This window comes from Daphnia pulicaria, chromosome 8 (assembly GCF_021234035.1).
Source record: "Daphnia pulicaria isolate SC F1-1A chromosome 8, SC_F0-13Bv2, whole genome shotgun sequence".
Lineage (NCBI taxonomy): Eukaryota > Metazoa > Arthropoda > Branchiopoda > Diplostraca > Daphniidae > Daphnia > Daphnia pulicaria.
Window position 1 is genome coordinate 42,185 of NC_060920.1, and position 25,377 is coordinate 67,561.

General features: G+C 43.1%; 2 protein-coding genes and 3 long non-coding RNA genes across 7 annotated transcripts in view; 3 read left to right on the forward strand and 2 right to left on the reverse strand.

Annotated features, from left to right (window-relative positions):
• Positions 1 to 10,024, forward strand: part of LOC124311773 (protein sax-3-like) — a 42,172-nt gene extending 32,148 nt beyond the window's left edge. The window contains exons 4-10 of the mRNA XM_046776115.1: positions 2,940 to 3,117; positions 4,477 to 4,607; positions 5,266 to 5,552; positions 5,704 to 7,195; positions 7,270 to 7,385; positions 7,458 to 8,621; positions 8,696 to 10,024. Coding sequence (XP_046632071.1) covers positions 2,940 to 3,117; positions 4,477 to 4,607; positions 5,266 to 5,552; positions 5,704 to 7,195; positions 7,270 to 7,385; positions 7,458 to 8,621; positions 8,696 to 9,307 — 3,980 coding nt within the window. The 3' untranslated portion in view covers positions 9,308 to 10,024. The remainder of the gene's footprint in view (positions 1 to 2,939; positions 3,118 to 4,476; positions 4,608 to 5,265; positions 5,553 to 5,703; positions 7,196 to 7,269; positions 7,386 to 7,457; positions 8,622 to 8,695) is intronic.
• A 2,689-nt stretch (positions 10,025 to 12,713) lies between these two features.
• Positions 12,714 to 16,144, forward strand: LOC124311774. Of its 2 annotated transcripts, XR_006910218.1 has the most exons (10): positions 12,714 to 12,802; positions 12,867 to 13,123; positions 13,189 to 13,330; positions 13,393 to 13,510; positions 13,723 to 13,876; positions 13,941 to 14,072; positions 14,127 to 14,345; positions 14,742 to 15,040; positions 15,103 to 15,195; positions 16,125 to 16,144. XR_006910218.1 is itself a non-coding variant. In XM_046776116.1 (4 exons), the coding sequence occupies exons 1-4, from the start codon at positions 12,749 to 12,751 to the stop codon at positions 13,409 to 13,411; spliced, it is 468 nt and encodes a 155-aa protein (XP_046632072.1). In that variant the 5' UTR covers positions 12,720 to 12,748; the 3' UTR covers positions 13,412 to 13,600. The 2 variants fall into 2 exon arrangements, 1 of the variants encoding a protein (XP_046632072.1); XM_046776116.1 differs by lacking the exons at positions 13,723 to 13,876; positions 13,941 to 14,072; positions 14,127 to 14,345; ... (1 more) ...; positions 15,103 to 15,195; positions 16,125 to 16,144 and having other exon boundaries at positions 12,720 to 12,802; positions 13,189 to 13,326; positions 13,393 to 13,600.
• LOC124311780 lies at positions 13,122 to 19,251 on the reverse strand. Its single transcript, XR_006910232.1, has 3 exons — positions 19,172 to 19,251; positions 16,474 to 16,483; positions 13,122 to 13,135 (listed from the first exon to the last, which is right to left on the reverse strand). It is a non-coding gene; the product is annotated as an uncharacterized LOC124311780 (long non-coding RNA).
• A 677-nt stretch (positions 19,252 to 19,928) lies between these two features.
• LOC124311779 lies at positions 19,929 to 22,138 on the reverse strand. The gene is made up of 5 exons (XR_006910231.1): positions 21,956 to 22,138; positions 21,740 to 21,890; positions 21,460 to 21,676; positions 21,170 to 21,398; positions 19,929 to 20,350 (listed from the first exon to the last, which is right to left on the reverse strand). It is a non-coding gene; the product is annotated as an uncharacterized LOC124311779 (long non-coding RNA).
• Positions 22,139 to 22,179: 41 nt separating this feature from the next.
• On the forward strand, positions 22,180 to 24,426 carry LOC124311778. Of its 2 annotated transcripts, XR_006910229.1 has the most exons (5): positions 22,181 to 22,434; positions 22,500 to 22,722; positions 22,788 to 22,886; positions 22,955 to 23,184; positions 24,005 to 24,426. It is a non-coding gene; the product is annotated as an uncharacterized LOC124311778 (long non-coding RNA). The 2 variants fall into 2 exon arrangements; XR_006910230.1 differs by lacking the exon at positions 22,788 to 22,886 and having other exon boundaries at positions 22,180 to 22,434.
• Positions 24,427 to 25,377: the final 951 nt, after the last annotated feature.

A 25,377-nucleotide genomic window follows, 5' to 3' on the forward strand; every position in this document is an offset into this window, starting at 1 on the left:
GCGGCGGCCAGTTGTGACGAGCGGCGGCAGCGTCAGTCGAAGCGCCGGCGGATGCGATGGATGGCGCTGGCCGAGAGAGAGAGAGAGAACCTTGAAACGATGGATGACGACGCTGCTGCTGCTCACATGTATATAAGCCGCCGGAATATGTGTGTGTGTCTAAATGTCTATACATCTTATAATATGGACAACCTCATTTGTCATTGTCTGGATGTGAGCCAGACGCGCCGACAGACGCGTCGCCGTATCCCCCGACGACGTCGCCCAGCGTCGCCCCCACCCAAATCTACCGGCACGGCGCCGTTTCTCCCAACTTGGGTGACTCAATCTCCCGAGACGGACAGAAGAAGAGAAGAAGAAAATGAGCTAATCGGATTAAACGGGCAACTGCCGTACGTGATGGATGGGTCGTCTGCTACTGAGCTCTTCATTTATTCCCGCGTTGATTGTGAAACCTTGTTCTTTGCCAAAATAACGCGCGCTGGCATATCGCTCATTGGAGAAGCGTGTCAGGTATTTATCTCGTCACACCGACCATCGTCACACCGTTCAATTCCCTTGCAACAACTGATGATGGTTTCGTCTGGCGCTCAAGCGACGCCAGGAGAATTGCGCTCATCTCTCCCACGTGCCCACATGGATGACGATTATTACTAGTCGACAAATCCTCATGAATAATCATCTCAAGGTGCCTATACATGTTTAGAGAGTCATGAAACGTGGGTGTGTCTGTCGGGATGATCCGCCAGCAGACGAGATGCTGCGTCGTTTAGAATTGTTACAGGAAATTCCTATTCTCTTTTGAATTTATATTTTTTGCGCAATAAGCGCGTCCCATTTTTCAATAAATTTGTTGGCCCATTAGGGGAGTTTACATTTTAGATACAGCCAGCTGGGGGAATTTGATTTCAAATTTTGCAATTTCCTTTTTTCTTCCCACCCTTGAATCTCTGGCGTCCAGCTGGCCGGGTTGGACCAGTGCAGCTGGAGATCGGCATTTCTGTTTTTCGCAGTTTCCATATCTTATCTTTTGCCGGTCAGACTCTAATGAACAGAAGCGCATTGATGGGATGAGGCGGCAATGGCTGACGACAAACCTTTCCGTCAATGACATTTTATCGAGTTGAATTTTTGTCAAATTCCTCTTTTTCTTTTTTCTTTTTGGGTTGGTTGTGTGTGAACTGTCGAATGTTTTGTCCCTTTTTGTTGGTTGTTATCTCTGCTGGTTGGCCATTGAAGAGACACACCGAGTCTTTTGGGGTTTTTATCTTTTCATTCCTCTGCTCTGTTGGCTGTTATCATTCTTCCTATTTTGGGCTTCTTCTTCTTCCTCGTCCCTTTGGGTTGTTTCTCGCAGGTCTATAGATTCGATAAGATGGGCCATGATTTATTACCACCTCATTTGGGAGTGATGGGACTAGGAAAAAAACCTAGGCTTAGAGATTAGCATCCGTCCACCTTCATTGAATTTTCGACTTGAGGAAAAAGCAGAGCAGAGCAGAGCAGAGCAGTGTGACAAGAGGCTGTGAGATGTTGGCTCAACATGGCAACTAACTAGCCCATGTTTCATTTTTGGTTTATTTCAATCCTTTTTTTCTGTTTTGGTGAGCCCGTCCGTTTTTAGACCGAAGGCAGTGCCAGCCAAAGTTTGGGCTGCAGCTGCAACTGTCATATTATATCATAATGAGCAGCAGCAAGGGCCCCCACACAGCAGAAAGAGAAGAAGAGAAAAGGTTGTTGCCTCGATAATAGCCAATTGACAAATTTGACTGAGCGCTCGACTCTTGTCGCATTTTCTCTGCGGCCGTTTTTCTTCTTTTTCTTATTTTCTTCTTTACGATCGGCAGTCATCGCCGCAGAGTCGTTACCGTTGACGATAAGTGCAGCAGGGAGCTGAGCAACGACACAGTGTAGAGTTTCGCTAGTCGATGGGGGAAGGACAAAACGGTTCATCGGATGGCTAATGCAGCGAACCGCCAACGGGTTGGCCGTGCCGTGCCGGGCTGCTGTGCTCCCCGGATGGCTGAACTTGACTCTCTCGCCCGGCTAAAAAAGAGAAGAGAACAACCGGGCGACCCATTACTCGACATTACTGATGTGGGGATCAAGTACACAGTCACCCATCCTGCGTATAGACTATATACGGAGATATATCGCGCACACACACATAGCACTCGACGCTGTCGAAACAGCTGCCATGTTTCGATAAATATGAGACGGACCCCACAGCAGCAGAGGATCCGGACGTCGTCGTCGTAAATATCCTTCCCCCCCAGCAGCCAACTGGCTGTGCTGTGCTGGCCCATCTCTTAATCCCTTTTCCTCTCTCTCTTCTCTTCTTTATTGCTCTGCCTTTATTTTAATGGATCACCGGAGCAGACGGGCAGCATGGCGAGTGTCGTCCCCCCGTGAGTGTGTGTGCCCCCGTCTACATATCAAATGCTTGTATACGTATATATATGTGACGGCTGCTGATGATGATGACGACCATCAGGAGCTGCTGGCTGCTGGCGAGCTTATTAGTGCCTTCAGCTGTGTGTGTGTATCGCTGCACAGGATCAAAGAACACACATACAAGACAAACAGAACAAACAAAAGAGGATTGTTAAGTCACTTTTCTTCGGCAACACAACCTTCGTTGGGGACATCTTTTTCCTTTTTGTCTAAGTGCACAACATCAGAGATCCTACTCACTCAATTTTGGGTCGTTCTCTTTTGCTTCCATCGCTCCTGGCCTATTTACCCCCCACTGGCTGCTCTCTCTTTCCTTCCGGATTGATGGCGCTACTCTTCCGTATCTTTTAATGAGACTCTTATTGTCATGTTGGTTTCATCTGTTTTCTTTTTGGCTTTGGTTAACCAAATTTATTTGACTTTTTTTTATTTTAGTTTGAAACAATAAATTAACCGCGCCCATGTTATTTTTTCTTGATCATTAGATTTGCATCCGGAATTCCGGACGGTTCCTTTGGCGACGCGCGGGATCCTTGGCGAGCCGGCGACGTTGGAGTGCGAACCGCCTCGCGGACATCCCGAGCCGCAGGTGCGCTGGAAAAAGAACGGCCAGCCGCTGGACAACCTCGCAGTTGGACAACCTCAGCGCGATCATTCTTCCAGGTACCTATACATATTTATTTATTTATTTATTTCAGTGCTGTAGACGGCCAGCTTCTTAAACTACTTTACATATAACTTTAAAAAGTCTATATGACTGGCCAAAAGGATTTTTCTTTTTCCCAGTCTGATGGGCACCAAACTGCTTCCATTAATATTTCTTTCTTTCGATATACTTTATTATTACCTCGATATCTTTCAAATGTTTCATCTTTTTCTTTTTTAAAACAAAAGATGAAGGAAAAATGTTGTTGTTACGGTTTAGCCCGTCTAGTAACTAAACACCGTGCGCCGTGCTGGGTTTGGCTTGAAAGTTTTGATCCGCATAGCTTTGCTGCACCGGATGTGGTCCGCGTTTGGTTATTCATTTTCTTTCTCTCTTCTCTTTATATATGTTGGATCAGAAACGGGCCGGCTGAGCCTTTCTCGCATGTTTTAAAAAATAGTCAAATAAAATAAAAAAAAGGGTTCCCACCATATTAAGGAAAAGGAATAGGATATTCTCTTCTCTCTTTATAGTGTTGCACCTATACACACCGACCGGTGGCAGTCTTATGGTGCCCGCAGCCGAGTTTCCCCATTTTATCCTTTTTCTCAGAGGGAATTTATATGCGGTCATCCGCAAACTGTCTACGATTTCTAATTTCGTGCCTTGCAACCGACACGAGACTTTTAAGAATAGAGTGAATCTCCTCGTTTGCGCTGGCCATGTCCGAGCGTGAAATCGAGTCGGATGGGGGGGAAGCAATCGAAAAATGAAGTTTTTTCAATTAACCCAACTTAGACAAGTCGTTGAGAAAACTGGCGAGCGTCGGCACCCTTTTGACAACATCAATTCGTTCGCCTGTTATTTTTGTTTTCTTTGTCCAAACAGGAAAGAAAAACCCAGATCTCAATGCCTGTTCTATTTTAGTGTGTGTGTGTATGTACGGCCCAGCGATTCCCCCCCTACTCCCTTTAGTATTAGTCTAGTACAGCACATCGAAATGACCCAGCGATCAAAAGCGACCGACCGGAATTTCTATTTCAAACGGGAGAGAGAAACGGGCCCCCAAATTCTTTATTTATAGAAGAAGGCCCAACGACTAGCTTTGGCGTTGACTGCATGTGTAGCACAGGTCTAGAAAAATAAAACGACATATCGAACTTCCAGTTTGAGTTTCATTCCGGTTTCCGAAACACATACACATCTGGCTAAATCAACAAATAGAACGCGGGCCAGCGTGTTGAATCTCTCTACGATGGGACTAGATGATATTTATTTCGTGTTTGTTTGTTGTTTGTGACTTTGTTACCTATAGATGTGTTTTAACTTGTTTTAACTGTTTGGTTGTTGTTGTTGTTGTCTCTGCTCTATCTTAGAATCCGGATGGACGAAAATGGAAACCTGATCTTTGCCAAACTCATGTCGTCGGACGAGGGCCGTTACCAGTGCTCGGCTCAGAACGTCGTGGCCACCAGAGAAACGGCCGCCGTTCTCCTATCGGTTCACGGTATGTGAGACTTTGCTTTTGTTGTACTGCCACCACCACCAGGGATGACACACACCAGCGTTTTGATATGATTCATCCCGGACACATTCTATCGATTCCTCTATTGATCTTCTATCTATCCACATGGAAGAAGAGCCCACTCTTGTGTCTCCTACATGCCTACCACCCACTGCGGATCAAGAGGAATAAAAGGAGGATGGGATGGGTGACTTTCAGCGTTCCAGGGGGACTGCCCTATAGTGGAGGAAAAAAGATGTAGAAAAATATTGAATGATTTGAGATGAGTCAAATTGGATTTCTCATATTTCAATAATAATAGCAGCTCTCTCTCTGTCTGTGTGTACATACTTTGATGGTGAGAGGGAGATGTATATACTTGCGACTAATGCATCCGAGTGGATTGATGCAGCACAAGAGTCCACACCAATTCATATCTTTTGAACTACTCTCTCTCCAGTTCGAAATCCATTGCGCCCGGATGACGCAATGGAATGATATTGAATCTAGGCCCCTGTACCCCTGGACCCCCTCAATAGAAAAATGTCTGGCCGTTTCATCCAAATTGGACTTGAAAAATATAGCCCAGTCTTGAATTCAGCCCGTCATTCAACAGTTGTGTCATGTTATCGAATTATTTTTCTGAATCCCAATTTTACAGTTCGGCCGGTCATAGTTCGCCCGCCTCAAGATACGACAGCCCTGCTGGGCGGTGAAGTGAGCCTCGAGTGCGGCGTCACGGGCGATCCGCCGCCGCACGTCGAGTGGCGTCGACAGGACGGCGCCAAAATTCCCCTCAACCGGATCCGGCCGGCCTCCAACGATCAAACGCGAACCAGTTTGAGGCTGGAGCGACTGGTGGCCTCCGACGCCGGCCGCTACGTTTGCGAGGTCGAGAATTCGGTCGGCTCCAGCTCGGCCTCGGCCCAGCTGGCCATCTTAATCCCGGTATGTATACATGAATATTTCATTTCACCGGCGGAATTCATGAATGTTTCGTCCGCTTAATTTTTATTAAAACAAAAAATTATGCATTTTGGTTTTATGTATTTAAATCATTCAAATGTTTTAAAATGTTTTTTCTTTATATAATTTAAAGCCCACGTGGAATAGCAGCGCCGGAATCAGCAGCAGCGGGCAGGCCTTTTTGCCGCGGGAGGTGCGCGGATTCCTGGAGCAGAGCGTCTTTTTAGATTGCCCAGTTCACGGCTCGCCGGCCCCGCTGGTCTTTTGGCAACGGGAAGGACAAGGCCGCGACGGCGCTGGCTCGAACGTGGAGCTCCTGACATCCGACTCTTCCGGCCCCAGCGCCAGGTGGAACGTGTTCCGCAACGGAACGCTGGTCATCAACCGACTCCGGCGCGAGGATGCCGGCGGCCTGTGGTGCGGAGCCGTCAGCGAGGCCGGCGGACTGGTGGCCCGCACTCGGCTGGAGATTGTCACCGTCTCGACTCCGCCGCCGCCCGTCATCGAAGTCGGCCCGGCCAATCAGACCCTACCGCTGGGCTCGCCTGCCTCGCTGGCCTGCAGCACCACCGAGCCCAGCAGCCAAAATCTGCCGCTGCGGTGGTGGAAGGATGGAGCCCCGCTGGCCCTGTCCGTCCGCATGACCCAATCCGGCGAGACGGGCATGCTGCGCATCGAAGATTTACAGCCTTCCGACGCCGGAATTTACACCTGCTGGATCGGATCCGGAGATCAGTCGGCGGCTTGGACGGCCTCCCTGACTGTGGCCAGCCAGAGCAACTCGAACGTCGCCTTTTCGCGCAGCCCCAGCGACCCCATGGCTCTGCCCGGCTCTCCATCCCAGCCACGGCTCCTTCACAAGACGGCCAACTCTTTGACCGTCGGCTGGCAGAGCGGATCGAGAATGGGCGCCTCGCCTCTGCTGGGCTACACGGTCGAAATCTTTAGCAGCGGTGACCCCGATTCGAATCAAGAAAACAGCTGGACGTGGGCTGGACCGACGATACCGAACCAACGGAGCTGGCGGATCATCACCCGTCGTCTCAAAGCGGATCAGCTGGTCTTGACCGACTTGCAACCCACCACGTCCTACGCGGTGCTCGTCAGAGCCGAGAACTCGCACGGCCTGTCCCTGCCCAGTCCGGTGTCTCCCTGGTTCACGACTCTGCCGTCGGGTGGATCCGTCGGCAGCGGTGGGGGTGGTAGCGGCATCCAGGAATTGGAGGAAGGCCGACAGCGGCTCTCTTCTTCTCTGGCGTGGCTCCGGCTGGAGCCCGTCCGCCCGCTCAACGCCACAACGGTCCGGTTGAGTTGGCGCTGGTTAGATGGCGCTGATGGCAGCGAACCCACCGAGTCGGCCTTCGAGGGACTTCACATTTGGTACCGGCCCATCCGCAGCTCCCGCTCCGGCTCAGAGGAGGATCAAATCCATCAAGAAAGATCCTCAGCCTCGACGTTGGCTTCCTTCCGAGTGGTCACAGTGTCCCAGCCGGCCGTGTCCAGCTCAACTTACACGCTGGCCAATTTGCTGCCCTCGACGCGCTATCTCTTCTTCTTGGTCCCGTTCTACCGGAATATCGATGGCCGGCCGTCCAACAGTCAAACGCTGACGACCTTGGAAGCCGGTAAGTTCCGCATTCCTTCCAGCAATTTAAATTGAATTGATTTAATTTTCAATTTCTTGTTTGATTTTGTGCAGCTCCCGAAGGACCTCCGCGGGATCTGATTGTGCGCCAATTAAATTCCAGCAGCTGTTTGGTGAAATGGAGCGAGCCATCGCATAACCAACGTAACGGAATCATCACCGGATATCAAGTAAATCAAATCAATTTAATCCTTTTGGTCCTTTGCCATTAATAATTTTAATTCATGTTTCTTATCTTTTAGATTTACGTGTTTATGGACGATTCGGAAACATTATTGGCCAACATGACGTTGCCGCCGACTCCGACTTCGGTCATTATCGGCAATCTCGTGGCCGGATCGTCCTACTCGATCCGGGCAGCAGCGTGGACTCTGGCGGGAGTGGGCCCGGCTTCTGAGCCCGCCTCATTCAGCATGGAGGTGTTGAGCTTCCAGCAACATCCACAGGTTCCGGCCCTTCACGACGATTTGGACTCCGACCTGGACGATCCGTTCACTCGTTTCGACAGCGACAATCGTCCGCCCAGTGGCGAAGTCACCACGCAGATGGTCAAGGAGACGTGGTTCATTCTTGCCATCGGCGGAGTTCTTTTGGCCACGCTGTGTCTTCTGGTGGCCGCCCTGATCGTCCGCCGCCGATGGGTCCGCAACAAGGCCATGTCCTCTGTGCAGAAAGTCGAGCTGGGCAGCGGAACGGACGGCAATTTACTCCACAGCGTCTGCAGTGGCAGCGGCGGCGCCAGGGATTTGCTCTGGTCACGCGGATGGCATTCCGGCAGCACTGGCAACCACCACCAGCATCCGTCGCGAACGGGGACGGTTTCGGCATCGCAGAAAGAGGCCGAACTGGAAGCCCAGGCCTCGCTACTACCCCAACAGCCGCAGCAGTACGGCAGCAGCGGGATCGCTCCGCCGGAATACGCCGAGCTGCTCAACCAGCACGGCTCCCAGCAGCAGCAGCACCAGTCGGATCAGAGCCAACTGAGTCTCAGCTCGTTCCTTCCGCGTCGCAACAACACCAACAACATGATGCTGATGCAGGCCCAGATGCAGGCGCCTCCGTCCGCCTACGCCACCACAACTTTGGTCAATCCGTCGATGCGAGGGCAGCAGCAGATCCACGGCCCTTATTCCAGCAAGTCGTCGGGCGACTCGAGCAGTGGCAGCTACGTGGTCGAGCATCAAGATCGAATGGGCTGCGGGAGCAACAGCCGCAACAGCAACAACAACAGTCACCACAGTCGGAAGAACAGCAGCGGATTCTTGTCTAATGGCAATGGCAACGGCCATCTGCAGCAGCAGCAGAGAATTCCCAACTGGGCCGAACTTTTGCCTCCGCCACCGAGACATCCGCCGCCACCTAGTCCAGCACCTAATTGCGATCGATCCACTTCCGCTTCCAAAGACGTAAGAACATTTTTTAAAATCATCATCTATTAGCGCGCGAATTTCAAATTTTAAAATCTGAACGATTATTTCAGGGATCGCTTCCGCTGCCAAATTCCGTCAAACCGTCGCTGAAATTCAGTTCGGCCAATCCCAGTCCGGCCTTGTCGAAGCGTGGTGCTCCTGCAGGATCGACTGGCATCTCCAGCACGTTCAAACCTCCATCGCCTCAGTACAATGTCAGTCTCGGAGGAGAAGAGACGGTGCCGAATGGCAACCGGAATGCAATCCGAACTGGGCGGACGAAAGCCATAAGGTCGACACTGTCCCAGAGATCCGGCACTTCCGGATCGCACACGGAACTCGATCAACCGGCTCTCAAGGGTTACTCGGATTCGGGATCGGAGCGAAGTTTCCCGCCGGGCAGCTGCTACACGACGGCGCCCATGAATTACCAATCGAATCCCCTGGACAACATCACAACCCACTGGGACGACGACGTCGACGACTACAGCCGCAGCATCAGCGGCGGCCACGGAGTCGATTACAGCCATGGCGGCGACGACGACAGCCATTCAGACGGCGACGACTTGGCCTCTTCCGTCTACGACAACAGTCCCGTCGTCTATCGGCCACCGTGCGGGAAACCACCGGCCCAGGCCAACGCTCCTATGCCTCGTCGGAAACAATTAATGACTTTGACTTGATGGGATCCTGCCAGTCTCTCCATCCTGTCTACTAGTCACTACTGCGAATCTTGCTACAACACAGTACTATAATATAATATGAAAAAAAAACCCACACAATCGTCGCCTCCTACCGGATGGTCGTGGAAGTAATTTTTTTAACTTTTACTTGATATTATAATTGTATGAATTTATTGCCACCCTCCACTCTTTATATAAAATCTTTTTATTCTTGATGCAGATAAAAATACCGTGCTCTATTAATTCTATTTGGCGGAATAAAACAACAAAAAAATAAATGAATTCCGCTAATCTGTGATACCGCCATCAATTCAATTTTGCCCCATTTTTGTGTGTCAGTTCGATCCTCTTTTAATTGCGCTGCTCTCTGGTCGCGTTTCAATTTCCTTTTCTTGCAAGCTCATTTTTTGACCACTTTTGAACAGCAGGACGTTGTATCTTATTGTTGTCTCTCCGCTTTCGTTATATTCATGTGATCCATTCGCACTTTTTGATAACAAAGCAAATCGACGAAGAGACGGAAAAAAAAACTAAGGTACTTCTACACTTGGCAACACAGCACATATCTCACCTCCCTTTTTGAATTCGTGTGTATTGGTTTGTTTTTAGGGAAGTCCTCCCCATCGCCATCTCGCCCACTGAATGTTTGTGTCAAAACTAAATGTACATTTTCATTTCGATGCTCGTTAACCGTGTATAATAATAATAATAATAATCTCCCGTGTTCACTTTTCGTTCGAATCCTGCGTCAAGTATTTTTGTGTGTGGTCGCCATTCTGGTTGCGGATTTTATACGTTGAATGTTGTAAAACTTGTAACATTTTTCATCATCAAACTACAGCTGAATGTAGGATATATATATATATGTGTATACATATTATACCTGTAATATTTTCTTCTCCGTTTGAATTCGGTTTCAGTCTCGCCTATTTTTGAAGCCGATGAAGAAGGTGACAAATCTATGCCCCTCAATCTATTGATAATCCTATTATACCGTCTTCACGTGTCGTCACTCGTCAATGTCGATTACATTGAAACTATGCCAGCGATGGCTCGAAATGGTCTATTTTGTGATTTATTTCATTTGGCAACATCAAACTTAATTGAAATGTTGTTGTAATTTCAAAGACACTGTCAAATTTTTGAATTTTTTTACTGAGAAATAGCGAAGCCAATGCAACAGAGAAATTCGCGATTTCGGCGAAATGTAAGTAGTTCCAAATGATCCCGTTAGTGAACACTAGATGGTGCTTGAAATTGTCGTCTGTAATGACGAAAAGTCGAGCAACAAACACGTTACGTTATTAGTGTTCTTCTTCAGCTTCAACTTCTGTTCGTTTTTTTAATGAATATTCATAATGTAAGTTTATCTGTAACTATTTTATACTATATTAACCGCCGTCAATATCATTGACTAACTATGAATCTATAACAACGACAAATCAATACACTAATTTAAGTTCATGAAAGTCCTAAAGCAAGTTGGTAGAAGCCGATTCAGCGATACTAGTAATCTACTGTTGGGGGGCTCGCAATTTCCTAGCAAATTTACTTTCTATATACATCTAACATTAATTATCATAGCTCATTAATTCAAATCTCAGTATCTCACTAAGAAACGGAGAAATCTGTATTTTTATAGTGAATTCCTCTAATTCCTTCGGACATGAACAAGCTTCATTACGACTGCCTGGGCATTGAACGAAATATCGTAATAAACATGAACATTCTGTTGCAGATTGAATCTTTCACAAGTGTCTAAAACTAATTTTCATACAATGAACTCTATTACTGATGGTAATGTTTCTCTACAAAAAGCAGCGGTGTGCTACATACTTGTCAATGTGTAACAATTTTGTACGTTTGAAGAGTGAACTTGACACCAACCAATTGGTAATTCTTTTTCATACATAAAGTATTAATTTACTTTTCATTTGGTTAAAGTGATGTGGTTAAATTCCTGCCAATGTTCTGCAGCGCCGAGATAACGAAATTTCTCACAGAAAAAAAAGGAACTAAAGTTTCTCCAATGTCGTGGAGATTCCTTTTTAATCCTATTCTTCAGAACATGGCATTGGGAAAGCGCTCACACACACCGCAATTAAACTGGAGTTGGATCCAGAATATAAAGATTAGTACGCGTCTAGATAACAGTGGTTTTAAAAAAAATTGTTAAAGCTAAATGCTCCATTACCGCTATGACCCAGGTCCAATTGCAAACTATATCCCGATAGACAACAAATTGAATTACACTGCTCTTTAAAAAAAACAAGGAAAATATCTAACGCAAACCGTCGCGATAGTTGACTTTGAGTGAAATGCATCAGTGGACGAGCAATTCTGACTCATACCCCGTAACGTCGCGCGCTTCAATTAATTTTGTTTTCTCCATTTTAATTTTCTTAACATTAACAAGCGATCTCCCACTCAACCGGACCGAAATGGTGGGGGTACTTTTCGGATCGTAATCCGGAAAAGAACTTTACAAATCCGGACTAGGTCTAATCTGTTCAGAATCGCAAGGCGATTCCAACGGAATTAAGTCCGGATTTTTATCTTTTCCCGTTCACGAGATAATCACGGTTGAAAATCGTGAAATATCACGAAAACCCAAAGTCTCCCCGTCCGACTACATCGCTTTTAGCCGTATATTCGGCTTGTAAAAAAAAACTAATTGATACAAAATGTAGCCCTTTTATCCCTCTTTCAGAATCCAAAAGGATTTTTTATAATTCTTTGAGATGTTTGAGATATCACGATTTTCGTGATACCCCCATTTCGACAAATTTTTCAGGCATTTCATTCGGCGTTGCCGATTGCCGTATATGTGCTTTTCGCCCCCTTTCCTGTCCACTCCTTCGCTTTTTCCCTGTTTCCTATGTATCAAGGCCTTGTATATCGATACAGATGGGACTTGATACATAGGAAACAATGGAAAAAGCGAAGGAGTGGGGGCGAAGTCACACATACGGCAATCGGCAACGCCGAATGAAATGCCTGAAAAATGTGTCGAAATGGGGGTATCACGAAAATCGTGATATCTCAAACATCTCAAAGAATTATAAAAAATCCTTTTGGATTCTGAAAGAGGGATGAAAGGGCTACATTTTGTATCAATTAGTTTTTTTTTACAAGCCGAATATACGGCTAAAAGCGATGTAGTCGAACGGGGAGACTTTGGGTTTTCGTGATATTTCACGATTTTCAACCGTGATTATCTCGTGAACGGGAAAAGATAAAAATCCGGACTTAATTCCGTTGGAATCGCCTTGCGATTCTGAACAGAATAGACCTAGTCCGGATTTTTAAAGTCCTTTTCCGGATTACGATCCGAAAAGTACCTCCACCAAAAAGACGGTATTTCGGTCCGGTTGAGTGGGAGATCGCTTGTTAAAAATCTTACCATTTTTAGGAATTGAATTCCGCCTGTCTTTCTTGTCAATGACATTCTCAAAGTACATAGATGATGGAGTGTTCTGTTTCATTCCGGGAAAAGTAAGTCTTTTGATTGTTCCATTCCATTACTATGTGATATTAAAACAATATGTAAATTCACTAGGTACTAGATGAATGCTACAGACTGCTCAGGGAAATTGTGGTGCACAAAAATCTTTCGTGCACTAAGTCATACGAACACTACATACTTAATTGTACACATATAACACTACCATACTTAATTGCCGAACCAAAATTAATACAGGTCAAAAACAATAATAGGTTAGTCACAATTTTGTGGTTACTATTGATCTTGCTAGGCGGACATGCTTTATTTATTCTGAACATGATTTTTTCTACAAATATTGCATTGACAGACAAGTATTATTCTTCCTTAACAAATTTTAAACTTTTTTTGATGTTATAAACTGTATTTTCTATCATAGAAAAAGCTACGGGAATATAATCAAGGCCATGGGTAATCTTCAGAATTTTTGCTGCAACTTTGGGGAAGGAAGTCACACGAAAAGATTCAGGGCACATACCAGCATGTGTTGTATTTTTCTAGATGTTTTACTGGAGCAGTAGGTAGCAATTAACTTTAGTTTATTGCATTAATGTTGGAATATTTATTAGAATATTTCCTTTAGATTCAACATGACTGTTTGATGCCAAAGTTAGTTGGAACTCTAACTCTAACACCGATAACTGTTGCTGATGCTGCCTTACAGCCACAGGCAGGAAAATTGTTCTTTTCTTCAGAAAATTGTAAGTTTTTTTTTTGTCTAGACCCCCCATACCACAAATCTCATCAGATTTTTTTTTTATATGTGTATTTGATTGTTCATTTCTCGTGAGTCGTGAGTTATTATGTATTTATGTTATGCTTCGGAAACAAGAGTTCGGAAAGCAATCCATCCGTTCCGTACAGTCAAACGTCAAACGTAGTAATCGTAAGGGAATCTTTTGGCTGTCGGTAGGTGGCTTAAATGGATTGTCCCCCAGCCACCAGGTGACGCGAGTGTCTTCGTGAGGATGAAATATTTGCCATTTTTTCCCGAGACGCTGACTGAAAGTGTATTCCAAATTCATTACGGAATTGCGGTGTCGATCTACATTTTCAGCCATGAAATGGTAATGGTATAGTTTGGATTTCTTAAATTTAATTTATCTTAGACGTTTCTGTCTGAATTTACAGGCTATCTGGGATATAATTTCACTTGGCCAAATAATGTGACGACTTGGGTCGAAACTGCTGTCCAATGTCGGCCATTGTTAGCTGTACGTCTTGGCTGTACGTCTCATCTTGTGCAGAAACACTTCAGACCTAGTAAAGTAATCTTGTTGATGAATTTCTCTCTTATAATACAATTTGTTTTATTAGTTGATGTTAAGGTTGGAGATAGAGATCCCTTTGCTCAACTGTTGCAGAAATTGAGAACACGACAAAGTCTGAGCTTCATGACTGTTGTATCATCAACATGGTTTTGTTACAGCCAGCTGGGGAAAGATGTGATCGAGTCAAGTTGAGCTGCAGCTGCTGCATGCAGTTTATCGAGCTGGTGTTATCCCAAGTGTCACTGCAGGAAGACTCATTGAATTGGTAATGTGATTGATGTTATAGGTTGTAACTTGGAAAGTCTTGTGTTTTTTTTTTTTTTTTAATATTTTGTATTCAATTGACAAGTTTAAAATTTGATTAAATTGTAGAAAATTAGAGGTAATATTTCTTCCTTCTAAATAATGGTTTCCATTCAAAGATAGCCCTGTTAAGTTTTGTTTAAATTGTCTTTCAATCAATCTAGAACAAAAATTCCCACTCAGTATTACCAAGTTTTTGTAACATATTGGAAGTAGATGTACAGAATTCTTTCTTGTTTATTTTTCAATTTTAATTAAATATTAATTTTAAATAGAAGTAAATTTTATTATTGGTACCCTTTTTCACATTTCCAAATGTTATTGCTTATTGGTTCATTAATGTTCTTTTGCTTTGTAGGAGTTAATGGTCAATTTGATGTTTGAGCTGTTTATGGTGTGGCTGTTTGGTGTACAGTGGTTTTGCAGCCCCCTTCCAGATGAGAGATGCTCTGAAATGGAGTTTGGTGCAGACTTGCAGGTCAACATCACACTTAAATCGACTTAAATGTGTATTTGCCTATGTTGGTGTCCATGCAGTATATGCAGTGTTGAACGGTTGGGTAAAATAGTTCATGCTGCCTGATGGCTGTCCAACAGTGACGGCCCGGACAATCCTGAATCCTTTAGGGTTGCCATTCCATCGAGGCTTAAACGAGGGTACGTAGTTACACGTTAGTCAAATTGTTAAAGCTACAAATTCAATTGTTTGTATTACCTAGATGAAGCGGAGGTGTTGCCCATTGAGGGGTTTTGGTGACAAGGAGTCACTGAACGAAGCGCTAAACCAAATGAAAAAAAAAATAATAAAAAAGGTAATGCTAGGTACGACATGAAGCTTTTGCTTTCGCAGAAAATAATGTGAATTTGTTTGCAGCCAACGAACCTTTATATATCCGAGCCGAGTCCTTTCCGTCTACATTCGGTGTGAAGAGCAAAACCCAAATTTCAACACATTTTACTGCTTAGCAACGAAAACAAAGCGAGTGTCAAAACATTGTTTTACTTGCACATACTTTATTGTGGCAGAAACGCGTTGGTCATGTAACAGGGTGGAATTTTTTTCCCTTTTGTTCATGCAGCATCAAACGACACGCGATAGGTTCTGGCGGTAATCAACTATTCAAGACATGTCAATGTAAAAGACAGGGTAAGAATAGCTCCTGTAAATGTTATTCATTTATGTTAAATAGCTGCTAGTAGGATCTCATTGTTGATTTGCGGTTACAAAATCCATAGCCCTAGAGTTCAGGTATTGTCAATCAATCATTTGATTTGCGTTTTAGATGCTCCTAAATCAGTTGTGGAAATACGATTTCCCCCACTTCTCCTGGATGGTTTCTTAGGATCATTTAAGTTCATTTTTCAGTTATTCGTTGTGAACGTAGCGGACGAACTCTGACAGTCTATCGAGCTTTAGCAATTGCGTCTAATTTCTTATTTAATTCAACCGTTCTATGAGAAGCTTTGATTTGTATTTTTTATATTCATAATTTATCTTTTTTTAGATTTTCTTCTCCGACCGCAGGTGCAAGGAATATGTTTGAAACTTAGAAAAGTTTGCAGTAGAATATTTAAAAAAAAGCCGACTATCCTTCAAACGGTTCGAAATGGAAGATTTATTCATGCACTGAAGAAACGAGTCAAATGACTCAAAATGTCCAATGTGGTATTTCTAAAGTGACTAAAATTTAAGCCATTACCATTTATGATTTGATATTTATTTTGATATTGGTTATTGTAGACCCATCCCCGGCAAAGTCACCTGCAGAAGGAAAGGCCAGTTTGTATTTCAATCGAAGGTCATGGAGATCATTACGTAAAAGGTGTCGGGCATTGGTGTAGAGGCTGGGTGAGAATGACACGATTTGCTTCATTATCAAGAAGGTAAAATAGCCATTAGGCTTAGGGGGAGGGGTGAGAAAAATTTTTATAAAAGGCGTGAGAAAAGTTGCCAGGGATCAGTCGAGTGAGCATCTCCGACACGGCAACAACTCCATATTTCGTCGTAATATCAGTTCGCAATCATGGGTCAATGTTCATTTTTATTTCGAGTCGTAAATCTATTCTATCTTGTTATTAGTTGTTGATACGACTAGTTACCTTCGAAAACTAATTTCCCATTGTTTATTACATAGTTAATTATGGCATTGTGTTGCTGTTGGGTGTTGTATCGTTGATGTCGACCACGAGAGAAAATCTTTTAAAAGGAAAGAGAAAAGGCAACAGAAGTCAATCGAGTGAGCATCTCCGACCCGGTAACAACTGCATTCTTCGTCGTATTACCAGGTCGCAATCACGGGTAAATAATCTGTATTTCTACGTGGAATTTTGTATCAATTTCCATTTTTTCTATTTGATAATATGTCCGTTATATTGTTGAATATTTAATATTGTCTAGTTAACTATGCCGTCATGCTGCTATTGGTTGTTGTATCGTCGATGGCTGGGTCGACCACTGGTGTACCGACGTCTCCTGAATAAGGCGTATATCAAACCGCAACGCCACCGCCTTACTACGCAACAACATACGCAACGACCAGATACTACACCGAGGTTGCACTGTTGGGTTTACAGTTAAACCACCAAGGATCCAGATGATTTCACCACAACTTGTGCTGCTCCTCGAGCTACACTACCAAAGCGCTAGAGTACTACACCGAGGCACCTACTGAGACTACGCAACTACGTATGCTGCCCCAACCTACGACACCGAGGCTCCAGCTTATTACATCACCAAGGCTGTCGAATTCTACACTGGAGCGCCCAAGTACGACAGAAATCAGTCAAGTGAGCTTCTCCGACACCCAACACGGCAACCCCGAAGTTTCGAATAAACTTCGTTTCAAACAGTGGAACGGCAAAGAGTGAAGGTGAGTTCTTTATTATTGTAATTTTGTGCAACATGTACTAATGACTTGTTTTCCTTCCTTGTCTGTCTTTAGAACAAGACAAATTCGACTGCAATCGCGTCGAATTGAATAGCAATGATAACATATTCGTACGTGTACACCGCGCCGTTAAACTTGACATTGTCGGTCGGCAAGCCGCACTTGACGATGGCCGTACCATCACCTACGACAAGTGCGTTATTGCCACAGGTAAACATTTTATGCCAAACGAAATTATGGAATGCTGAATAACTTTTTAATCCTCCTGCTCGATAGTATCTAAAAGTCTATTTAAACTGCTAGCAATTTATTTTCCGTGAATTAGTTCTACGAATAGAATTAGTTCTACGAATTCCTCTAAAAATGGCCTTTATTTTGTTAGGTGTTAAACGAAAATCTTTTCCAATCCCTGAGCGGTGCCCTTAAAGATGCCCACGAGCACGTAGCGCTGTTCCGCAACATCGATGGCGGTAACATAGGTCGAGTTCTCCGTCCTCCTAAATATTTGAGCCAATGGACAACCGAGAAGGTGAAAGCGGAAAGTGTTAATGTTTTGCCCAAAACTAATGTTGAGGGTGTAATTTTGGAAGACTACAAGGTCGCATTGTCCTTAAACAATGGTCAAAAGATAAACAGTTATTTCTGTACATGTTTTAGCGATGTTAATTAAAATCTAAAAATTATTTCAACAGATTTAAACTGACAATATCGTCGCTGCTGTCGGTTGGGACGTAAACACGGATTTGGCTGTTGCTTTTGGTTTGGAAATAGAGGAGAGGAGATTTTGGTGGTTATCGAGTCAATACCGAGCTTGAAGCACAATCGAACGTTTGTTTGGTGAGAATCCTTGAACATTTTATTTCATATTAATTGTGCTATTGTGATTTAAACTTGACCAACATTGACTGCTCTAATGTTGTTGTTAGATAGTATATGAAGTTCTTGTTAAATTAGATTTTAATTATTGGGTTTGGACTTTATTTTTTATTAGACGTTCTTTTGTGATATCAAATTGGGTCGCTGTTGTATGGAACATGTTCACCATGCTGTTGTATCAGGGCGATTGGCTGGAGAGAACAATACTGGCAAAGAAATGTGGATGAAAAACTGCAGTGCACTGTTACCAAGTGCATTCTGCGTCGTATTATCAGTACGCAATCGGGTAAATATTCTGTTTCACGGAGTTTTTATAAATTATTTGTTTTCTATCTGTTTGTGTACCATATTGAATATTAATGTTCAAATTATTTACCGCACAGTTGATGTGATGTCGTGATGTTGCCGTTTGCCTTATCGTTGAAGGCTGGGTCGATCACTGGTGTACGGATGTCTCCTGGGTATGGTGGATACCAAAGCATCACGCCGACGCCATACTACACAACCTCAACATTCGCAAAAAACGGTTACTACACTGAGGCACACTATTACTACACCACCAAGGCTCCAGAGTATTACACCGAAGCTGATGCTGCCCCGAGTTACATCATCAAACGTACTACACCGAGGCTCCCAAGTACTAAAACCACCAAGTCACCGGAGTATTACACGTATGTTGCCCCAGCTTGCTGCACCGAGGCCCCCTAGTTCCTAGCTACTACACCGAGGCTCCAACTTATTACACCACCAAAGCGGCTGAATACTACACCGAGCCGCCCAAGTACTACACCAACAAGGCTCCAGAGTATTACACCACAACTTGTGCTTCCCTCAGCCTCTACACCGAAGCCCCGAAGTATTACTCTGCCCTAAGCTACACAACTACAACTGAGGCGGCCAAGTACTACGCAGCCCCAACTTACTACACAGCGGCTGCTCCTTCGTACTACGTTGAATCGGAATACTACACCTAGGCTTCAGTTTACTACACCACAACCTATGCTACACCGAGGCCCCTATGTACTACACTACCAAGGCACCTGAGTATTATAACACTACTTACGCTGCTCCGACCAACTACACCGAAACTCCGAAGTATTACTCTATCCCGAGTTACTACACCACTAAGGCACCTGAATATTACACCACACCTTACGCTTCTCCAACTTACTACAGGGACGCTCCTAAATATTATAAGTATGTTCAGATTTGTCGGTCATATCTTAATAGTTTCTAGTCACTGGGAATTGTTGATCTTTAATAGGGAAATAATTTTTTTTTTAAACCTGGGTTATCATTGTGTACGACTTCTCTTGCCACCTAAAAGCCTTAAGACATTGCGACGTTTTCTTATTTTGGTTGGGTCTTTCCTATTTCGTATGTTGGAGGTGGTTATTGCTCTAGTCTCTCCGCATTCCGACATATTCTAGTGTTTAGACAACTTTCATTTACAGGGCAAGTTACGAAAGAGACGTACTGTGTGGTGTTTACTAAAATTGATTGATGTTGACAGCTCTCTTTTTAACTTAAGTTGGTGTAACAAAAGAGTTTGAGATAATGTGTGGTTTATCATAGAAGTTTATTTGAAGAATGTGGAGTTTATCAGTTGCTTGCCTATATCTTATGTAAAACTTGAAAGTTGTAAAAAATACACAGTCATAATCTAAACATTTTTTTATTACAAGTTATGAAACATAGCAAACAAAAACATTAAAAGGAATTGCTTTATTGTCCCACCTCCACCCACAATTCCACCACATTTTACAATCACATACATACAAGTTAACCCGTTGGCTGCCACGCCATACAACCCGTAGGTTGCTCTCTACTACTCTACGCGCCACGTCTGAAGGATCTATGACCAAGGTGGAACTTGTCATTGCTGACAAGTCCGGGCTGACACGGTGACAGAAGAATCCATCACCGCATCGACAAAGGGGAACTAGGTATGGTGCATTGCCTAATAGGCGCCTTGCGGCAAGTTTTGGGCTGGTGCGACTTTCCGACCCCTCGGCATGAAAACCACGAGGCCGAACAGCGCACGCAGCCCGTGCTAAGGAGCAGGGGAGAACAAAGGCGTGGCAACCAACAAGTTAACTAACACTAACACATATTACCAACAACAAATAATGATCCGCGCTGACACTTTGGAGATACCGGTGATGTTTTGGTGTCAATCTTCTCGACGTCTCCTCTGCATCATCTGAAGAAAGAGAAAAAATTCTTATTAGAGTGACATGCCAATAAAAGTTACATAATACATGTAGGTACATCGATCTGTTATTTTTGGCTCAAAACTTAAAAGGCACGCTTTCAATTTCTTAAAATCTAGCTAACAATATTGAAAACTGTACACATAACAAAGCTCACTTGCTAGTCTTTAAAAAAATTCCGGAAGTAAACCGGAAGTAGCCACAGCTCCTCAACCATTGAGCTGTTGTCAAATTAAACCACATATTCGTGATCTCCATGAAATTTGGGGTCGATTAGGTGTGATTTAAACGAAATCCAAAATTTGGCCAAAATCGAGAATTTTCCTGAACTATAGTTCAGGAAAATTTTCAAAGCCGGAAGTACGAAAACGTACAAAACGAAACATGAACTTTACCACAAATTCGACGAGGATCACGAATATGTGGTTCTTTTGAGCGTCAGATGAATATTTACTGAACTACTGACTAAAAAGAGTAAACCGGAAGTAGAAAAAAAAAAGCAATTTTCGAAAATTTAACAAGTGAGCTTTGTTGGGGGAATAATAATCGTCAGTTATCACTAAATATTTAAACAAAAAAACTGTCGATAAATGTTTAAAGAGATGTTCAAAGTAACAGAAACTGACTGTTTTGACAGCTGTTTAGACTGCAAAGTATCAAAAAGCCATCTAGCGTTAGAAAAAAGAAGCGTCCAAGTAAATTTGTTTGCGCGCAAGAAGGGCCTAATTTTGGAAACTATTACACAGACACAGTCTAACGCAACTAGACTATTGGTAGATAACCTAAGAAAATAAGTCAATTGTTGGTACCTAGGCATAATCCCGTGGTGAGTGACTGCAGGTGTGTAACAGCTGACGGAAGCGATCTTCAAGTGGTCCAGAAACTCGCCAAGTCGTCAGTGAAGTAAAACAAATCTTGCTTAAAAGCAGTGAAGCTAGATGAGCGTGCGTCGCGAAGATAAGGATGGAGAAGAATGTTGTTGAAAATCCTTCTTCCGTCATGGACAAAGGTCAGCATTGGCAAAAGAATCTCTGTGCTCTGTAAAACAAATTTTTACATTATTGAAAATATAACAATGAATAAAGCATTTACCATTTACCTTTTTTTAAGAAGCACACTGAAATGCTCACGATGAAAAAACTGTAAAAATTCAATTCACAGCAACAAACAGCATTACTCCTTAGGTTGATGTAAATTTCCTGATGTCAAAGAAAGTGTCATGAAGTATTGCAGTAGCATCCATAACAACAAACATGGTGTTGCAGGGTGCGTCACAAAAATTGCAAGATTCAGAAAAGTCTTATGGTTCAGGATACCTATGCAATAAATAATAAGAAAATATGAATTGTAATGGTCTGGTAGCAGTAATGGGGAAATACCTTATCTCGGCAGATTTGTATTCCACTACATGTGATCTTCAAACATGATTTTTAGGCTTTTGACAGCATGATGGGCCTAATGGATGGAAATTGACTGAGCGCTAAGTCAACTTGTGGGAATGACTGACACTGACAGTATGCATCTAGAAGACTAGAATTTGAAGAAATAAGTTGGTACAGTATAAAAATAAGGAAACTAGGTAAAGATAAACCTACATATGATACGAAATTCAATTTGGTAATTGAAATCACAGGAATATAAGTATAAATTAGCTACAGTTTGGTTTCGCCCTTTTCGGCTTCGCCTCGTTTGTAACAAGCTAACAACAACAAAGGCGACACTGGCGACATCTTGAGTTTTGAATCCTAAGTTGGTTGAACAGTCGCAGTTCAAATTATCGGAGTTCTACTGTCTCCGTGTCTCGTAGTGGAGTTCTACTGTCGAGCACTGGAGTTCTATTGTCGGGTATTTTAAAATAAAATATTGGGGTTCTATTGTCGGTGGAGTTCTATTATCGGGTATCTTTAATAATATTGCAACCAACTTAGGATTCAAAACTCATTACCAGATGTCGCTAGTGTCGCCTTGTTGTGTTTACATCGTGAAACCAGGAAAAAAGGGGTGAAACAATTGGATGCGAATTAATACTTATATTCCTGTGATTTCATATACCAAATTGAACTTCGTAACTTGTGTAGGTTTAACTTGACCTACTTTACTTATTTTTATACTATATCAACTTATATCTTCAAATTTTAGATGCATACTGTCAGTCATTCCAAAAAGTTGACTTAGCGCTCACTTTCCATCCAATATACCCATCATGTTGTCAAAAGCCTAAAACTCATGTGTGAAGCTCACATATTGTGGAATACAAATGTGCAGGGACAAGGTATTTCCCTCTTACTGCTACTACACCAACCACACCACGTCTAATGCCTTACTAATACTAAATTCAGCACCACTCACCCATATGATAAAGGTAAGCATCAATACCACCTATCACCATACTACTGCAATACTTCATGACACTTTCTTTGGCATCAGGAAATTTACATCAACCTCAGGAGTAAACCTGTTGGTTGCTGTGATTTCCATTTTTGCTGTTTTTTTGTCATGAAAACTTCAGTATGCTTGTTAGTATAGGTAAAGATAGAAATGCTATATTAACTGTTATATTTTCAATTCATTAATGCAATACATTTTTTTTACAGAGCACGTAAAAGATTTAATAAGCCAATGCTGACCTTTGTTCATGACGAAAGAGGGACATTCAGCAACGTTCTGCTCCATCCTTATCTTCCCGACGTACACTCATCTAGCTTCACTGCTTTTGCTGCTACTATTTGTCTTTTACTTCACTGACGAGTTGGAACACACTTCAGTGGACGCTACCCCTTTGCTGTTAAACGCCTCCAGTCACTCACTACGGGATTATGCCTAGGTACCCAACAATTGACTTATTTTCTTAGGTTATCTACCAATAGTCTAGTTGCGTTAGACTGTGTCTGTGTAATAGTTTCCAAAATTAGGCCCTTCTTGCGCGCAAACAAATTTACTTGGACGCTTCTTTTTTCTAACGCTAGATGGCTTTTTGATACTTTGCAGTCTAAACAGCTGTCAAAACAGTCAGTTTCTGTTACTTTGAACATCTCTTTAAACATTTATCGACAGTTTTTTTGTTGAAATATTTAGTGATAACTGACGATTATTATTCCCCCAACAAAGCTCACTTGTTAAATTTTCGAAAATTGCTTTTTTTTTTCTACTTCCGGTTTACTCTTTTTAGTCAGTAGTTCAGTAAATATTCATCTGACGCTCAAAAGAACCACATATTCGTGATCCTCGTCGAATTTGTGGTAAAGTTCATGTTTCGTTTTGTACGTTTTCGTACTTCCGGCTTTGAAAATTTTCCTGAACTATAGTTCAGGAAAATTCTCGATTTTGGCCAAATTTTGGATTTCGTTTAAATCACACCTAATCGACCCCAAATTTCATGGAGATCACGAATATGTGGTTTAATTTGACAACAGCTCAATGGTTGAGGAGCTGTGGCTACTTCCGGTTTACTTCCGGAATTTTTTTAAAGACTAGCAAGTGAGCTTTGTTATGTGTACAGTTTTCAATATTGTTAGCTAGATTTTAAGAAATTGAAAGCGTGCCTTTTAAGTTTTGAGCCAAAAATAACAGATCGATGTACCTACATGTATTATGTAACTTTTATTGGCATGTCACTCTAATAAGAATTTTTTCTCTTTCTTCAGATGATGCAGAGGAGACGTCGAGAAGATTGACACCAAAACATCACCGGTATCTCCAAAGTGTCAGCGCGGATCATTATTTGTTGTTGGTAATATGTGTTAGTGTTAGTTAACTTGTTGGTTGCCACGCCTTTGTTCTCCCCTGCTCCTTAGCACGGGCTGCGTGCGCTGTTCGGCCTCGTGGTTTTCATGCCGAGGGGTCGGAAAGTCGCACCAGCCCAAAACTTGCCGCAAGGCGCCTATTAGGCAATGCACCATACCTAGTTCCCCTTTGTCGATGCGGTGATGGATTCTTCTGTCACCGTGTCAGCCCGGACTTGTCAGCAATGACAAGTTCCACCTTGGTCATAGATCCTTCAGACGTGGCGCGTAGAGTAGTAGAGAGCAACCTACGGGTTGTATGGCGTGGCAGCCAACGGGTTAACTTGTATGTATGTGATTGTAAAATGTGGTGGAATTGTGGGTGGAGGTGGGACAATAAAGCAATTCCTTTTAATGTTTTTGTTTGCTATGTTTCATAACTTGTAATAAAAAAATGTTTAGATTATGACTGTGTATTTTTTACAACTTTCAAGTTTTACATAAGATATAGGCAAGCAACTGATAAACTCCACATTCTTCAAATAAACTTCTATGATAAACCACACATTATCTCAAACTCTTTTGTTACACCAACTTAAGTTAAAAAGAGAGCTGTCAACATCAATCAATTTTAGTAAACACCACACAGTACGTCTCTTTCGTAACTTGCCCTGTAAATGAAAGTTGTCTAAACACTAGAATATGTCGGAATGCGGAGAGACTAGAGCAATAACCACCTCCAACATACGAAATAGGAAAGACCCAACCAAAATAAGAAAACGTCGCAATGTCTTAAGGCTTTTAGGTGGCAAGAGAAGTCGTACACAATGATAACCCAGGTTTAAAAAAAAAATTATTTCCCTATTAAAGATCAACAATTCCCAGTGACTAGAAACTATTAAGATATGACCGACAAATCTGAACATACTTATAATATTTAGGAGCGTCCCTGTAGTAAGTTGGAGAAGCGTAAGGTGTGGTGTAATATTCAGGTGCCTTAGTGGTGTAGTAACTCGGGATAGAGTAATACTTCGGAGTTTCGGTGTAGTTGGTCGGAGCAGCGTAAGTAGTGTTATAATACTCAGGTGCCTTGGTAGTGTAGTACATAGGGGCCTCGGTGTAGCATAGGTTGTGGTGTAGTAAACTGAAGCCTAGGTGTAGTATTCCGATTCAACGTAGTACGAAGGAGCAGCCGCTGTGTAGTAAGTTGGGGCTGCGTAGTACTTGGCCGCCTCAGTTGTAGTTGTGTAGCTTAGGGCAGAGTAATACTTCGGGGCTTCGGTGTAGAGGCTGAG

Coding starts and splice junctions, on each gene's coding strand:
- LOC124311774 (XM_046776116.1), top strand. CDS start 12,749: ATGACATTCTCAAAGTACATAGATGATGGAGTGTTCTGTTTCATTCCG. Junction 12,803..12,866: donor TCTGTTTCATTCCGGGAAAA/GTAAGTCTTTTG, acceptor TAAATTCACTAG/GTACTAGATGAATGCTACAG. Junction 13,124..13,188: donor AATATTGCATTGACAGACAA/GTATTATTCTTC, acceptor TTTCTATCATAG/AAAAAGCTACGGGAATATAA.